The 19,279-nt window shown below is 34.5% G+C and overlaps 1 protein-coding gene across 3 annotated transcripts in view; it reads left to right on the forward strand.

The window, feature by feature from the left end:
- GPATCH2 (G-patch domain containing 2) overlaps positions 1–19,279 on the forward strand; it is a 270,988-nt gene that overhangs the window by 235,188 nt on the left and 16,521 nt on the right. For all 3 annotated transcript variants that reach the window (XM_020982257.2, XM_020982256.2, XM_078156310.1), the window contains one exon: positions 14,311–14,399. In XM_020982257.2, coding sequence (XP_020837916.1) covers positions 14,311–14,399 — 89 coding nt within the window. The remainder of the gene's footprint in view (positions 1–14,310; positions 14,400–19,279) is intronic.

The following is a 19,279-nucleotide window of genomic DNA, read 5'->3' on the forward strand; positions in this document are numbered from 1 at the left end:
CAGTTTGGATAGAAGTGCATTGCTGTATTCACATTATAATATACAATTTCTTTTTATCCAGAAGCAAGAAGGGTAATTACAAATATTAGTTAGAAATTTGGTGGACATGATGGTTAAACTAGAGTAAGATATTTCTCCATTGTTTTCATAATGACTCAGTACAATTTTACTTTGAGTCTTATTTGTAGATCATATATAAATTAAATCATATACTTTCTCAAATTTAGTCTTGTTTTCAAGCCATACTTGGTGTCTTGGTTTTGAAACAGCAGCCTTTTATATATTTAGGATTTTATTTGTGTACCAAGAAGAACAACTCCTTTCTAAAAATAATCTAATGTAATCACTCTTATCATTTGGTATTTCAACAAAAAATGGTAAATATAAAATAAATATAAGGATGTGCACTTTTATCTAAACATGCCTTATAACTTAGAAAACAACTCATTGTCTTATGCAGTATAGGATTCTGGTTTTTTAGGAGTATTGCTAGACAATGCAACCTATTGTGTTCAGCACAGAAGTAAAGAGCAATAAATTCTTTAGGTAAAACATCCTAATAAAATTATAAAAAAATTTTTCAGCCACAGATTTCAGTCAGGGAGGAAAGGATGTACAGGGCGCCTCAAATATAAGTATAATGCTTATCAACTTTCTTTGATGTTCAATTAAGTTACATAATGAGAATTCTTAATAGCAAGTATTTGTATGGCATTCTTAGATTTGCCAAGCCTTTTACAAGTATCTCATTTGATCCTCATTTGACAGCACCTCTGAGAGGCAAGTGTATTATTATCCTCATTTTACAGATGTAGAAGCTGAGGTACATAGAGGTTAAGTGATTTTATTAGGTCTTGTAGCTATTGTAACCTAAAGTCAAATTTGAATTCAGTTCTTCCCAACTCCAGCTTTAGCACTGTCTATCCACTGTGCAATCAAACTAACTTAATTCTTAAATACTTTGCCTACCATTGGGCATTTGTTTAATAATCCTAAAAACCTCCTAGACCTTATTTAGCTAATATGTAGACTTAATTTTTGACTTTCAGAAATATTCATGAGGCATATCATTAAAGAAGTTTTATGGAAAAGAATGTCCATTCTTTGACTAAGCATCATCATATAAAATGTATTGAAAGTATTATTTTTGTGTATTTTCTCCAGTAAAGTTTCAAACTGTCATAAGAAAAGCATTTTGGATTGGAGTGAATGTATTATAAACCCACCAGATGTAAACATTTAAACACTTACCTCCATGAAGACAAGGAAGTGGATCAGATAAGTTCTATAATTCTTTTCATTTTAAGTAATTATTTAAAAATAATAGAGAGCTTTAATTCAGAGTAAAATAATCCCTAACAACAAATTATCTGCCAAAGCAGTGGTTGGTATCAAAAAATCACTAAATTTCCCACCAGTAAACATTAGTTTATGGCACTGTGCCTGGCACATGGTAGATGTTCTAAATAAAATCACACTTTGTACTTAGTAAATGTTTACACATTTAATCATATTTGCTAGACAGGTTACATAGCAAAAATGCTAAATGGACAGCCTGACTTAGATTAGATGCCATGGGAATACAAATAGCCAGTCTACAAATTTATTGAATTGAGATAGTAGTATGATAGACCAGACCAGATTTTTTAGCCCAGGAATTACCCTTTACTGAGGCATTCAGAGTATAGGCCCTGTCTCCTTTTCTCGATCCTGCTCCAAATCACACCCTCTAACTGTAAATGTCCCTCAGAACTCTGTCCTGGGACCTCTTCTCTTCTTCTTCTATACTACTTCACTTGGTGATTTCATTAGCTCCCATTTCTATGCTTATGATTTCTCAGATCTGCCTTTCCTGCTTCAGTCTCTCTGCTGACCTCCAATCTTGCATTTCTAACTGCCTTTCAGACATCTCAAAATGGGTGTGCAGTAAACATTGTAAATTCAGTATGTCCAAAACAGAACCCAATACCTTTCCCCCAACTCCCAAAAACCTCCCCCACCACTTCTATCTTCCCTATTACTGCAGAGCAACACCATCCTCCCAGACCCTCAAACTTGAAACCTAGGAGTCATCCTAGCTTCCTCACTATCTCTTAATCCCTGTATCCAATCTATGCCAAGGCCTATTGATTTCACCTTTGCAACATCTCTAGAATATGCGCCCTACTCTCCTCTGACACTAGAACAGCATACTATGCCTCACTCCTGCACTATTACAAGAGCCTGGCTGGTGGGTCTACTTGCCTCAAGTCTCTCCCCATTCTAAATCATTCTCCATTCACCCACTGATGTGGTTTTCCTAAGCTACAAGTCTGATCATTTCACCCTGCTACTCAATAAATTCAAATGATGTCTTATTGCCTCCAGGAGCAAATACAAATGCTCTGTTTGATATTCAAAGCCCTTCATAATCTAGCCCCCACCTACTTTTCCAGTCTTCTTACACCTTACTTCCCAACACAGACTTCAATCCAGTGACACTGGCCTCCTGGCTGTTCAACAAACAAGTCTCTTCATTGTTCAGCTCCAGGCATTTTCTCTGCCTGTCCCCCATGCCTGGAATACTCTCACTCCTCAACCATGCCTTCTGACTTTTCTAGTTTCCTTTAAGTTCCAACTAATATCCCACCTTCTACAGGAAGCCTTCTCTAACTCCTCTTAATTCCAGTGTCTTCCCTCTCAATTATTTCCTATATATCCTGTATATAGTTGGCTTTGTGCATGTGTTTACATGTTGTCTCCCCCATTAGATTTTTTTCATTTTATTTTTAATTTATAAAATAAAACAAGCATTTCCATAACATAATAGAATAGTAAAAAGATGATTGTACACGAAACTGCAAATCTGTCATGTGCAACTTGCTGTTCCTTTGAAATATGTAATTTATCATTTAGAAATTAAATAAGTACTCAGGACAGAAGTAGAAAAGCTATTGTGAGGATATACCTGATATTGACCTTAATTGTGACAATGATAATTGTTAAGGGATAGAAAAAGCAAACTGACTTAAGACCCAGCAAAGATATGGTAGGAGGGAAGGGGTTTAAGGTGGGCCTTTAAAGATACCTAGAATGTGTACAGGTGGAAAGCAATATGGAGAACGTTCCATATGGCTGCTTAATTCTCAAAATGCTGGCATATTTTAAGGAAGCAATTGGTAAATCAGCAAAATTTAGTGTATAAGGGGCACTTGTTGATATGATATTAGGGTATACTAGTATATTGATTACTAAGTGCATAAAGTATTCAAGTATAAGGGCAAATTAGATTGTATTAAACAAACTTGAATAATGATATCAGCACCATTGTAAGCTTATTTAATTGAAGTATCCCAAATAGCTTTTCAGAAACCCTAAGAGTAATTTGCTATATAAAAAGGTGAAAATTTTTCCAGATGTCAGAGTAACCTCACTCACAAAATTCTAATTACTGCCTGAAACGCATGAAATGATCACCACCACCATTCAGGAATCATTTGTGTAACATCATAAAGAGGCACAAAGTATAAGCTGGCAAATGATTTGACAGATTACAAGTGCAAAGAGGAGAAGCCTTGAAATGAGCTGTTCAGGGAGACAAGGTGTATGTTTATTAACATTTTGAGGCACAATGTAATTAGATCTCAACAGTCACATTGGGCCTCAGATAAGCCATAGAATACACCATATGTGAGAAAGCATACACTTCTCAAAGCAAGAAGCACACTGAGGTAACAGGAAAAAATGTTTGGTAACGAGCTAGTGGGAGAGGATTGATGAGAAAAGCCATTTTCAGCAATTTGATAGGCTTTTTGTAATAGTTGGCGTCCTTTCATTGAGGATTAGAAAATAAAAATGGGTACTTAATTCTCAAATGCTGGCACATTTCAAGCAACTAGATTAATAATCAAAAAAAAATAATTTGGCCTTCTTATTGAGTACCAAAAGAAAAACAGATGCTCAAAAACAATCATAATTATCCCTAATTCTAATTCTGCCCAACCTTTACTAAGTAAGAGTGTAACAATAGTTGTCCTTTTCATGTATTTATCAAGTACCTGCTTTCATTTGACGTTATTCTTGGCACATCATACAATTATAACTCCTGCTCTCCAGGAGTTTGTTATCTAAGATAGACCTTAGTGACGTTTAAAAACATGACAGGGTCCTATGAACATATCAGTGAGAAACAATGAATAAATACTTGAGAAGTGAGGTTAAGTATTTACATTATCTGTGTAGAACCCCTTCTGTCCTTATTCTCTAATTCCCACTGTAATGGTGGGAAAGGTCCTGAGACTACTTCTCCCCTCAGGATTCTGTCAGTAGGTAACTGTGAGGTACTGGGATTCCTAATATTCACAAACTCCTATCTGGTGTGCCCTGGCCAATAGTAATCAACAGTTAGCAACAATTAGCTTTTACAAGAAAGTATTTACTGCAGAGGAATAAGCAAGGCCAGAAATTACTTTAAAAAAAAAATTCCCTCAAATGGAGAATGTTCTGTCCCTTCCTGCTGCCCTCAGACCCTAGGAAGAATGAGCTCATAGGTAAAGCACAAACACACACAGGGAACAAATGGAGCTAAGGGGTACTCAGCTGCTCCTGAGTCCAGGAGTCCCTCTTCCATCTTCAGGAAGTCCCCACCAAGTTCAGCACAACATACGAGTTGCTCCCATGCTCAGCGAGGCTGCCTCTTTCTGATACACCGTGTCTTAGTTGATAAGGCATTCCGGTGCTGGTCTGGATCAAGCAAGTTGCTCAGCTACAGCTACTCTCAGCTCTAGTGATTTATGCTACCAACCTCAGTCACTGAAGAGATCTCTGATGGCTCTTTCAAAGCTCAGAAAGTCATAATGTGATAAATGCCCTCTCCAGAAACTTGTTCACCTAAAATCTGGGAAGAATAAACAAGAGAGGCAAAAGAAATGGAAGCATCATGCATTCACAAACATGTGGTGGCTAGGTGGAGAAATACAGCTTGTGATTGACCCTCCCCCTCTCAGCATCTTACAGCAACATATTCTAACCTTTTGCACACATCCTCAGGTTTGGCTCAGTCTGTCCTGCATAGTCAGTCCTTCCAGCTCCAATGCCAACCAGAAAATTCTACAGCACTGCACCATACCTGCCTTTCAGTTACTCAGCGCTTAGCACCATGGTTGACACATAATAAATGCTTAGGAATAGAGTGTGTGTGTGTGTGTGTGTGTGTGTGTGTGTGTGTGCACTTAATAATAATTGCCTGAATCTATGCCTTTGCATTCCTGTGTATACTCTCCCAACTCACCCTTATGTTTTTGTTTCCTTCAGGATTCAGATCAAATCCTGTCTTCTACGAGAGGCCTTAACTGGTTCTCCCACTCACCCATTGACCCACAATTATTAGGGGAAAGGAGGGGAATAAGCATTTATATACCTATTGTAGTCCAGGAACTGTGCTAAGTACTTTTTAAAGCAAATATTTAATTCTCACAATAAATCTATGAGCTAAATGCTATTATTATCTCTATTTTAGAGTTAAGGAAACTGAGGTGAACCATGGTTAAGGGATTTGAGCACAGCTACTAACTATCTGAGGTGGGATTTGAACTCAGGTCTTCCTAATTCCAAGCCTAGCTCTCTATCTACTGAGCCACTGAATATATGTTCATTGATGATACCAAATCTAAATGTGTTGTTTATATCTCTGTATAGCTTCTAAGATCAATCTATTTTAAAGTATGTACTTTATTACCTACTATATGTTACCCAGGCTACAAAAGAAATAAAAAATAGAATTCTTACCTGTAGAGAGCTTAAATCTAGGTGAGAAAACAATACCCAGGTACAAAAACTAGTTTCTGAACAAGATGTTATTTTATCAGCACTGCATTTAGATATAATAAAGTACCAAATGTATGGTGCCTTTAGAGAACAAGACAGAATCAAATCAATGCTAATTGGTATTCACCATATGTATTCATATCTAGATGAGTAAAATTTGGCCACTTAAGAGTTCTGCAACCTTTGTTTCCTTGAAAAATAAACTGTGACTTCAGAAAGTTTGAAAGGCGTACGGGCATCATTGTATTGGATAAATTGCCTCCATACATTATTAATGCTTTATGCCACACATTGCAACTCAGTAAAGCTTCTAGAATTTCTATTGAAAATTAATGTTCACATGCTTTTAAAAAGATTTTTCTTTAGCCCTTTCCAAGACCACATGATATAATAATGATGAATGAAAGGAGAAAGTTTTGCAACCTCAAGAAGTTTGAAAAGCAGTGATGTTTAAAGGGATGTGTACATGTCATTATTGTTCTCCATACGTGTTGATAACATTTTACCACTTAAAAAGAGGTTTGTATGCCTTTTTTTCTCAAGAAAGTTCATTGACATTAAGATGTTTGAAAAGCCTTAATGGGATATATATGCACATTCAGGGCTTTTCAGACTTCTTGAAGTCACACAACATGCTTGGGGGGAAAAAACACAGTACTTGAATTGTCATTAAGTGTTGTTGATATTCATATATAGCAGATCATAGTTGTTAGCCCTCACTATATCCTACCATATTTTTAAAATTATTAAATAATACTTAAAATACTGCCCACTTGGCACCTTTTATAGAATTATTTTGTGAATATGTGAAGATGTGTTAAAGCATCCGAAGGAGAAAGGGAAGTAGCTTTCAGTGAAAACTAATAGAAAATCAGAGGAAATATTAATTTTTTCCTTCACAAACAAAAATTATACTGTTGACCTGTCATCAGTAGGATATGTAGTATGCTGAACTATAGCTGTGAATTTATGATATGCCGTTCTACTCTTATGCACTGGGAACAATACATGCATTTTGTGGCAGTTGAAAATTTTCATTTTTTATCAGGAACCAACCCAGACATTTAAGAATCATATTAACTTTTCATCTTTCAAGAAAAGAAAAATAAGTGTGGAGGGAATTCAATTGGGAACATTGTAAAAGTTAAGATACAAATTAGAGTACCCAGGTATCTACAGAAAGTTTTTAAAGAACCCTTTGGAAAGGCGCAAGGAACCCCCATTGTGTCCATATGTCTCTCTCCAGTCAGAGCTAGACTATTAGTGATGGCGGCTGAGGAACCACCAGTACCCCCAGGACCAGTTCCCAGTTCTGCCAGCACTAATAGTCACTTCCTAGGGCTAAAGACTTTCTCTTAAGTGATGATGAAAGCCAAACATAAGTGGGAAACAGCAGAATAATCTGCCCTTCAATGTTTACTGTTAAGATTACCACCAAAAATTCTAAGTGTCATGATGAAACTACTAGAACCTTGGTGACTATAGAAAATGAGGACCCAAAGTACCAGGCTTGCCAGTTCCCAATATGAAATGACTGACCAAAGTTTAAGAGTGTAGCTTGTAACCATAGAACCATTTTCTATGTGAAGCTTTTATCCAACATAGAACTTGCACCTCATACCATTTTTCAATATCGAACTCTTTGAGACTGGTGGAAAGTAATGTAAATAATGACTAATGCCCATAGTGTGTTAACCTTTCAGATAAATTTAACTGTCTACCCTGCCATGTGTGCATGCGCGCGCGCACACACACACACACACACACACACACAACACACACACACATCCATTTCATCACTTAATTAGAACTTTTAGCAGTGCTTAGTCTAGTTAGAATAAGTCCAGTTAGCCAGTGTCTTTTGAACACCCACCCTAGGCAGATCTCCAACTGGCATCATCATAAACAGTGGGCATAGTTCCAACCACCTATAAGATTATGGTTTAGAAGCTACTGGATTACGTTCAGCCTGTTATAGTGACTCGAATCCTAGGCCTCTATTTGCATACCCTTAGCATACCATCACAACCAAGTACTAGGTGAGAGATGCATAAGACAGAGCTGTCCCTAGTTAACATTTACAATCTCAGAGAAAACAATTTATTTAGTTATTTTATGATTGAACCAGTTCTTACTCTTGTGTTTACTAATGTAATGAAATAGCTATGCCTTTTAGTTGTTGCATTTAATGCTTCGAGACAAACTGCCACAAAGAAGTGGAGGGGTGAGGGTGGTTCGGAATCAGTTCTGACCTACTAGAGCAGGTTCACATGAGCCTGGCTTTTGCAGCCCCTTTCCATTCCTCTGCCACAATTTTGCTGTGGTGATGACACTTGCAGGCCTGCTTCATTGCTGTGCAGCTGATGCCCTGTCCAGGCTTATATGTTTCTAACTGACAGTGAGTGTTCTTGCCAAACGCCAGGGACCATAGTCACATCTGTTTGTCTCTCCTCTGGAGCTTGTCTGAGGCTGCTTGGGAACACATTTTATCCAGAGGGCAGCTTTAACTAGGCCTAATACTCTGAAAAGCCTCTATTTGTAAATGCATACAATGAGGCGACAAGTTCCTGTTGTCTTTCCTTTAAAATTATTCCATCTGACACTGCCTGCCCCAGTCCCTGTCAGCCCCACGTCAAAAGCCAAGTTTTCAGGCAAGGTGGTCTTAATGAGTTTTTATTTTTTTTCCCCTCCTGATAAAATGCCTAGCTTCCCACCACATCACTATTTATAATGATAGCTTCCAGCAAGCCATGAATAAGTGGAGATGAATCTGTGTGGTTCTTAAGAATAAAAAAATTTAAAAAGCCTGCATTCTTTTCTAGTTCTTTGTCTTTTGATTTTAACATTAAGAAGCAGGTTTTGAATTTAACTATGATTCAAGGGGCAGAGTTCCACCCGCTTCTCCAATAGCATTAGCAAAATTTGCAGATATAATACCGACGCATCCAGGTTTAAGTTTAAAATTACAGCTAAATGAAGGTGCCTGGCTCATGTAACCAGGTTAGTTCTATGTCCTTTCTTCCTGAAAATACATGTTTGTTCTCACCTAATAATGAATACATCATGTATGAAATAGTAAATCCTTTGCTTTTCCTTCCCCAAGCAGTCACAATGAATAAAAGGTTTTGTGACTTCAAAAAGTTTGAAAAACAGTAATGTTCAAGGGTATGTGTACATGTGATTATCATTTGATATATATATATATATATATATACATATATATATATATATACATATATATATATATATATCTCAATAACTTTTTACACTTAAGGAGCTTTCATTGTTTGCAGTGTTGTTAATGCACTGATATCATCTTATTGCTAGTTTCACACAGTGGTGCCTGATGGAAGAATCTAATCTAATTTTTAATAACGGGTCTGTTCTTTTACAATACAAACTGTAGTTTTACTTCTCAATGCCATAGAAAAAAGATACTCACTATCACCTTGACTGGTGATCTAAGTGTGCTGCTTTTCAAAGACAAATGATTCATTTATGTTGAAAGAACAAGGCTGCCTTTCAGACATTCATTGATTTTAAATTAAAAAGTAACTGCTATGTTCTACATGAAGGGTGACAACAATAACAAAGTAGTTCTTACTTAGTGTTATTTGTTACAACTCTATTACAGGTGCCTCAAGGAAGAAGGGGGGTGGGGACTGAGTCTAGAGTACCTTAATCTTATTGATCAATAATCCAGATATCTCAATGCAGTGTAACAGATAATCAATTCTTGGTAAAATTACTCAAACACAGCTGGAGCTGTTGCTCCTGTGGCTTAGGTCTTCAGGTTCAGCAGGCTACTTTATTAGTTTCTATATTTCATCCTTCTTGCGTTCTTGTCCATTAGCTCTACATAGCAATATTGCAGGGAAAATCAAATCCAAATATCATTCTTCCTTTTCTTTCTTTCTTCCTTCCTACTTTCCTTGTTTTCCCTTCTTTCTTTTTTCCTTTCTTTCCTCCTTTCTTTCCTTTGCATCCTTCCTTTTTGGACAAGCATTGCTAAGAGTAGTTGTTGTTGTTTTCTTGTCTAGAAAATATGGATGGAATATATTTGATTATAAAAGAAAGTAATGTCAGTGGCTAGTATGCATTTACACTGTAAATGCCCTGTCAGCTGTTTTAATAAACACTTCATTCAAATTATGTAATTCTCAATTTTTTTGTCATTTAGACTGCTAAACAAAAGTGTATCTTTTGTAGTTTCTAGACAAACTGCATTTTCTAATCAAGTTAATAGTGAAAACAAAATATTTACTTAAAAGAACTGCATTCAACCACTTCTGAAAAATTCCTTTATTTTGTAAATAATGGTATATAAGCAAAAGCAGTATTGTTCAAGCTTGTGTTTGGAGTATACTAATTTCAAATTATCCTTATTTTTTCATTAAAGGAGACCTCTACTGGGCAATATTTCACTAGCAACTAGGTTAAGTTATTTTTAAAATAGGAAAGCTATTTTTTTTAATTCAAATTTTCATTGATTCAAACTAACTTTTTTTCCCTACGTGGTCTTTATTAGTAAACTTTTCCTTTGTATTTTTCTCTAAGTACATGTATTTGAAGTGTTGAAATATATGTCTTGTTTTCCTGTCCAGACTGTTTTCTTAGGACACACTCTGAATATTATGATTTCTTTGTGTACCTCATAGTACTTAGTAAAAGTAGTACTGTGTACCCCCACTTGTATCTGTGTACCAAATTCTTGTTGAGTGAATTATGTAACAACCACGTAGCTTAGCAAATTAACTTGTACTTTCTTAAAACAAATGTCTCATTTTTAAAATTCTCTTCATAGCTTTATTTTAGTTAATGGTTCTGTTAACTGTTTAGTTAACTCATTTTAGTTAATGATTCTAATAATAAGGTAGCTTACAGTGTTCTTACAACAAAAATATTTGTACTTTTATTCAGTTTTTTTAAATTGACTCTGTGTTACATGATATGCCGAAAAAAACCAGCCTTACTCTGTATTTGAAAGGTGAAGAATTCATTATTCAAGTAGTTTTATCTGTCATATATGATATCCCTATCAGATCTGTGATAAATGAAATAACCTTTTTTGAGTTCTGAGTTTATTTTTTTCCCTGATTTAACCAGTCATTTTTAGCACTATATGTAGACACAGTCTTAAATTGCATCTCTTTAAAGAACATTTCTTTAAATCACTGTATGGGACCATAGTGATTATTGAGTCCAGGGGTTCTTCACCTAGGATCTATGAACTTTAAAAAATTATTTTGGTAACTGTATTTCAGTATCATTGGTTTCCTTTATAATATTATGCATTTTATTTTATCCATTTAAAAGCATAATTCCAAGGAGGGGTCCATATATTTTACCAGAGTCCCATGATGCCCCCCCAAAAAAAGTCAAGATCTAGTATATTCCCTTTACTTTATAGAAGAGACAAACAAGACCCAGAGAGTAAAAGTGACTTGACTTTCTGTGACATGGGTAGTTTTCTTTAAACATAGATATAACTATAACATTTTTTAGTCTAGAAGTTTGGTTAAAATAATAAATCAGACAATTGATTATATTATTTTAGAGCTTGTATTGTATAACCATTGTCACTGTAAATTAGAAATTGCAAGGTATTAAATTAAATATTTTTAAAAAGTTTTTAGCAGTTATATTTAAAATATTACTTGGATTCCCCCAATAATGAAACATGAAAATCCATATGATTATATTCAATTCTTAACCAAAAGCCATTGTAAACAATATTATCCTCTGGTCAATAAAAATCATCCATTCAGAAGTCATTTGGGCTTCTGTCTACCTCATAGCAGATTGTCTTAAATTACAGATAGAGGAAATTCTTGTTCAGGGCTAGGTTTGAGTATATGGCTACCAGGTCACTTTTTATGTCTGAGATCCTGTTTCTGTGATCTTAAAGTATACATAAATTACCATGCTTTTGCAAGATGAGGACATTTTATTGCTAAAACCTCAGAGAAATGGAAACTTCATTTTTAATGAGTGAAACTCCAAAAATATCTGCAATTAACATTATGCATAAAATACTTATTATTAATTTCTTCCTAAATATATAAATTGACATTTTTTTGTTCTTCAATTTGCACACCTTTCTTATTCTTTTTTCTTTTTTTTCTTTTGAGAGAATCTTTTTTTTATGAGGAGGCATTATTTCTTACAAGTGAAAAAGATGCAGCCCAGACATCATTACCTTTTTCATTGCAGTAAGAATGTTCATGTAGAACAATGTGAAGTGAGAGTTGGGATAATTCATTTAATATGATCAGCTTACTTATTCTGATATATCAGTTTGGCTGCTTACACCACCTAGATTAACCAGATAGGTAATCAACCTTCCCCTTATAAACATAATCTAAGGAACACCCCAGTATTGTCAAAGTATTGTATAGTTCAGTCAGTCATTCCATCAGTAAACATTTATTAAGCACCTACTATGTGCCAGACACTGTACTAAGCACAGGTGATACAAAAAGAGGCAGAAAATAGTCCCTTTCCTCAAGAAGCTTACAATATAATGAGGAATATGATAAGAGCAAATATGTACAGGACAAATGGGAGAAAATTAACAAAAGAAAGGCATGAGACTTAAGAAGGGTTAGGAAAAGCTTTGCTTCCAACTAATTTGTAATCACCTTTACTCTTAGGCAATACAGCCTTAAATGTAACCTAAATCTCTCAGTATTTCGAACCCATTTCCTCTAGATAAATCCATTGTAGAGATAGAAATTAATTGGACATATTTCCATTTATAATATCTTCACACGTATTTGCATAGGTTTTGATTTCCTCTTAACATTTTCTTTTGGACAGAATTCCAAATTGTGTGCTATGAAAACTAAGAGCCCCTCAAAAAAATGCTAGGAGTTTTTTGCAATTAAGTTTGGTTCTTTTGCAAAAGTGTGACAATTTATATTTATTTTGTGATCAGAGGAAAACAGAATCTCAGAGTCCATCTATTCCAACCCATACTGAACAAGAATTCTATTAGCCTTTTGCCTGAAAACTGCTAGTAAGAGGGAATCCACAACTTTCTGAAGCAACCATTCCATTCTGGGATAACTGATTATTAGTAAAGACAACATAGTATAGTGGATAGAAGAGTGATCTTGTAGTCAGTAAGGCCTGCTTTCAAGTCGTGCTTCATTCACATACTGGATGCATGACCAAAGTCACTTTACTCTCAATGCCCTGTACTGCTCTCTAAGACTGTCACTTCCATAGGAGTTGCCAGTCTGTATTGAAAGAGTTTCCAAGTCAGCCCTGCTCTCATGCTGATAAAATTACAAATCTATGTACACACACACACACACACACACACACACACACACACACACACACACACACCAGAAAAATTGGTAGAAAGCTAAATCTGACTCACTGCAACACCTACCCTATTCTTCCTAGTTCTTTCATCTAGAGCAAAGCTGAAAAAGACTGGTTACTCATCTAATTATTCTTTCTGAAAAAGGGGTTAGGGAAGAATAAAATGAGATAATAATTATGAAGTATTTGGTACAGTGTTTGGCACATAGTAAGGCACTATATAAATGTTAGTTGTACATATTATTTTTATTATTATTTACATATCTTGCATGTACCTAGTTATTTACATATTATCACCACTGTTAGACTATATACTCCTTGAAGGCAAGGACTGTTTCCATCTTTCTTTATATCACCAGTGCTTAGCACAGTGTTTGGAACATAGTAAACATTTAATAAATTTTTGTTGACTGAGTAGGCCTCAAAGATGCAAAGGGGAAAAAAAGGAATGTTTTTAAGTTTAGCATGCAAATAATAGACAATTTAATATTTTTTTTTAAAAATGAATTGAAAACATCAGACATCATAGTAGAATGCTAATTTCTTGGCTAGTACCCACGTTTATCCTTACAAATCCAGCTTTTTCCTGAAAGCAATACCAGTAGCACTGACATTCAACTTACATCCCCTTACCTGGCCGGTGAACTATTAACTTAAGGCTTCTCCTAGTTCAGATTAAAAGAGGGAACATTACAATTTTCCTTATGTCTCTTTCAGCTGTTTTAAACAAATTCCCTGTTGCATAATATCCTAAAAGAAATTGATCATGCTTTTCGTGTAATAAATGTTGTTCTGACAGTAAGGCATTAGTAACCAATTGATAACCTAGCAACAATATTGTGATCTCTTTAGATAATTAATCTTAGCTATTTTCCTGTCAGAAGCAACAGTGTTTGATTTTATGTTGACCTAGAAAGATTGCCAGTTTTGAAAATTAAAAAGCATTCCTTTTATATTATTCATTCCAGTAACAATTTATGATGGCGCATTTAGCTGCTGAACGCTTGTCAACAAACGTAATTATGTTTCGATATAAACAAGATTGGTGGCTTTACTATGCAGCTTCATCTTTGTTGAGAATGTTTTGATTTAGGTTCAGATTATACAAGCTGTGTATTTATGTGTCATATTTTTCCTCCTTTGTTAATAGTTTTCTCTGATAATTACTTATAGACAAACAAGTATGCATTTAGGATCCTTGTGCATGGGAGATATCAAACGGAGAAGAAAGGCTGCACCCTTGCCTGGACCTACTGCAACAGGTAAAATGAATTTTTTTAAGACTTAAGTATTTAAAAGTTATACATTCACAAGAATCAAAATGTAGTTAATTCTCAGTTACCTCCACAGGAGAAACAATATATTTACAGCAAATCAAGAATAATACCAAATAATGTTACTAAAAATCTTTCACATTTGGTTTTAGAATATATTTGTTCATCCTTAATCACCAGAACTTTCCTTAGTTAATCACTAAATAATAAATCAACAAATATTTACTAAGTAATAGGCATACCAGGCATTATAGTAGGTGCTGTGGAAGAATAAAAGTCCCCTCCCAGAGTTTGCTGTTTAATTGGGAATATAAAGTTTAAACATATGAATAATTAAATAACAGTAAATACAATTATCCATCACAAAGCAAAGTACAACATATCCTGGATTAGGAAAGAACACTGGATTATAAGTCTAGAAAGCTGCAATCTCATTCCCACCATGCAATTAGTGAGCTTAGTCAAATCTTCTTTAGACTTCAGATTCCTCATTTATAAAATGAAAAGTTTACAGTAGATGAACACTAAGGTCCTTTTCAGCTCTGTAATTCTAGTTCCATGCAAATGAATGGTATTGATAACAGACTTGAAAGGAAGGATAAATCAGTATGGACCAGAATGTCTTCATGGAAAATGGCAGGATTTGCTATATAGACCTTAAAAGATGAGTGCCTAATTTCTAAAACCAGATCCCACACCAACTTATATCTGAGGGACAGATTCAAAGATCATACTGGGTATAAGAGGGAAATTAACCTAGGATTATGATTTTGCCAGAGTTTACAATTGACATATGAATTATATGTGAATAATAAAAGTTAACTAAAATATATTGGCAGTACAACAAATTAAGAATCTGAGAAAATGTTTGTAAGGCAGGCAGTCAGTTGTAAAGAAAATATGTTGTTTACTGACAAAGTTTCTAATGTTTCCATTATCATTTTTATAACTATAATGCTTATATTTAAGAGATCCTATATTTGTCAGTTAAACTGTTCAGAAGGAAAAACATGTCAGTACATATATATATATATATATATATATGTTTCTGTTTGTCATGACTGTTGACACTGTATGGAATGATTTCATGTATAACTATACCTGTATATGTGTATATATTTGCATCTATATATACAGAAATATAAAGCTAAATATTTATAGAATCACTGTTAGATTTAGATCTAAAGGGTTCTTAGAGATCATCTAGTTTCACCTCTTCTTTTTAGAGATATAGAAATTGAGGTTCCAAAAAGTACAATGACTTTTCCAACGTCATAAAGCTAGTTATTGGTAGAGCCAAGACTGGAGCCAGGTTTCCTCCACAATGACTCTTGCCATATAACCCAATATGTGTGAAAATGCTACAATTAAATTCAGTCTTTTAAAAATTAGTGTACCAGCTATGTACTTTGATAACCTCGTGATAGAAGCAATAGTTTCATAGATAGACATCAATTCAAATAATTCTTTAAGTCAGTATTTTGCTGAATACCTTCATATTCCCATTCCAGGTGAGTAGTCCCCTGAATTCCTTTATCTTTCAGTGTTTTGAACATTACTGACAGAAGCTGACCTATATCAACCTCAGGAATGCTGCTGATGCACCTCAGTGGCAGCATTGAGGAGAAGGAGACCTGAGTCAAGTTAGGACTTGACTGGACATATGGGAAAGGAGAAGGAAGATGACTAATGTTTAAGGAGAAGATGATGTAATTGTTTTTGCAAGGTTCCGACTCCCAAACTCACTAGCAGAGTATGTCATTTGTGAGGAATTCTGGGTGAAAATATTAAACTTTAGCCTAAAACTCTTCTTTATTCTTTTTACTTTCACTTGCTCACCACATTTTCAGAAGTTAACTCTTGCAATTCATTTACAAATCCAGCTTTTGATAAAATTACTGGATATCTTACATATCTCTTTCAGACATCCCAATTTTGTAGTCATTTAAATATTCTTTTAAATTATTCCAAAAATAGCATAGTGGGGAAAAATGTGTTTAAAAATTTTTTTTCAGTCATGTGTTTTAAATTTGTATTTAACCGTTCAGAGTTTTGCTCTGAGCAGAATCAAACCAGTGTGAAATATCCAGTCATATATCAAAGGGGAAGAGAGTGAATTATTTAAAAGTGCTCCAGTTTAAGTAGTGGATAATATCTCCTAATGCCATTGAATCAAATCACAGATGAAGATAATTATCTAAAGTCAGGTGAGAAATGCCTTTGCATGAATACATTTTGAAAAAGCATTGATGGTTATGAAGATTAGTTCTTATTCTTTATCTCCTACTCCCTATAATTGTGATTTTTAAATTCCAGAATGATGTGGTATCTGGTTTCAGTCAGACAAAGCATAACATACTAGATACTCTTTTGTAAAGGACCAAAAACACATTAACATGGAAAAAAATCTGCATTTTGTTTTTTAAAAGTGAAGAGACATCTTATGGACTGTTTCCTTCTTTAAAAGACCTGGATATATGTAGTCTTTATAGTGTCTTATTTCACATTAAACTTAAAGTAAAAAATAGCCACATGAATATCTTTTTCGGTTGAATTAGGAAGTAAAAGTTAAAAGATTTGACAGCCTGACTATAGATTGGTAATAAGCTCAGATTTTATGTTTGAAATACCATGCATTCAAACAAAGTGGTGTAAAAGCATTTACTGTAAGATTGGTTAGAAAATCTGTCATCGGGTAGTTTAGCTTCATAATCCCAAACTGGTGTATTTGGACAAAATTGTATAGCTCTAAAGATAGAAAGTGCTGCTTGGTACATACAAATGCTGTTCATTGAAAGTAAGATTTACAGTATTGCATTGTCATTACCCTGCTACACTACATTGTCATTTTTTAAAAAATAAATACTTTTGAAACTGAAGCTAAGCATGACTTCAGATATTATATGAGACTCTAGCCTATCTGGCCATGTTATTGGTTAAACATTTATTAATTGTGACAAGAACACCAAATTTATTTCAGTTCTCTGCCTTATTTACTGCTCTTTCACCTTTGTATTTTGTATTGACAAAGGAAAATGAATATTGATAAGTTAGCTATTGATTTCTAAATTTATTGCTTGTTCTCTCCCTTATTCAAAGTCACAAAGCCAAAGATGGTGTGTATATTAGTAACAAAGGATGTAGATTTACTCTTATAAAATTGTGAACTATCGAAGCAAGAAAGTTTGCCAGCACGATGCATTTTATAGTTTGAAAAATGTCATCTGTAAAGGTGAAGAAAAGCAGTGAACAAAATATGAATACTATTAAGTTCCCTTTTATGTAAAAGCTAGTCCACAGCAGCAGCAATGTTTTTAGATTGCATCTTGTATTTTTAGTAAAAATCTCTTTTGGGAAATTTGAGAATAAATTCAATGGGTGGAAAGGGGAGGTGATGGATTTTGTTCATAGTAGCTATGAGATTTTGTTTTACTAATCACAATCAACCTTTTTTCTAACCATTTTCAGTTATGAAACTGACATCCATTAAAGCATAATGCTATTAATATAGATACCTGCCATTGAGGGTGCTATGTGGCTTTTTTAAATACCTGACTGCTCTTGTAGTGGGTGCCATTTCAGTTGTTGAGTGTTCTGAGGAGAAGAGATGACATTATAAACTTTTTACTCCATGCCTAATTTAGATTATATTATAAAATGCCCTTTGTAAAGGCAAAAGTGAACAACATGCTATTTAAAAATAGTTTAAAACTTTCTGAAAATGTATACTTTTAAATGATTCACAAAATCAAGAATTCTCCTTCACAGTTAAGTTCCTAATCCATTTTGAAGATGTGCTCCCATAATTCAAACTTACCTTATAAATTATTATTTTCTTTCTTTTATTGCTAGAATTATATGATCATAAGACAACACAGTACAGATCTCATCCATGCCAGGTTTTAATGTAGGCAAAATCTCCAGGATTCTTTTTTTTTATTCTAGTGTTATTAATTTGATGAAAAATTAATGTTTGACTTGCTTACATAGAATTGACAAATGTATAGTAATTCAGTTCTTGAATCATGTCTACACAAAGATTCTAAATCAACTTTTTTAGCCAAACTTTTTTCTGCTGTATTGGCAGCCAATTCTCTCCAATGAGTGTAGACTATAAAGTGCACTAGAAAAAAAAATAACGAGAATTATAAAATTGAAAACAATCAGCTATGCATATATGTAAGGGAAAAATAATTTAGGCAAATCTTGCCAAAGGCAGATGTCTCAATAAATATGGCTCCTCTCATGTATGATCTTGAGAAAAAAAATGGCTACTTCATGTCAGAGCTCTAGTGAATAAACAGAAGGTTCGGCATAGGCTGACATATACCATAGACTTGAGGAAAGGGGAGGTAGGATGTCATGGCTTGAGGATCTAAAATGGAAGCCAACTGAAAAAAGGATGGGGAAAAACAAATAAAATTCTGATGACACAGTCGCAAATGAATCTCATAGCCATGGAATATCAGAGGTCATCAAGCTTAACCTGTGTCTGAAGAGTAATCTCCTTAACTACATCCCAAAAATGATGACCATCCATTTTCCACTTGAAGGCAGTTTGAGCCTTCATTGCCTCCTGGGGCAGCCCATTTCACTTTTGAATAGCTCTCATCATTGGAAATTCTTCAGCCTACATCAACTTCTTTGCAACTCCCTATTGATCCTAGTTCTGCCTTCTGGGGCCAAGCAGATAAAGTTTTTCTTCCTACTCACAAAAGCTCTTCATTTGCTGAAAGGCAGCTAGTATCTCCTCACACTAACCCACATATATCATATTCTCTTCTTATCCCTAAATATCCCTAGGTCTTCTATCCAATATTTATAGTATGATCTCCTCTGTCCTCATTATCCTCATTACTTTCCTCTGG

The sequence above is a fragment of the Phascolarctos cinereus genome, unplaced genomic scaffold (assembly GCF_003287225.1).
Source record: "Phascolarctos cinereus isolate Bilbo 61053 unplaced genomic scaffold, phaCin_HiC Scaffold_5;HRSCAF=322, whole genome shotgun sequence".
Classification (NCBI taxonomy): Eukaryota; Metazoa; Chordata; class Mammalia; order Diprotodontia; family Phascolarctidae; genus Phascolarctos; species Phascolarctos cinereus.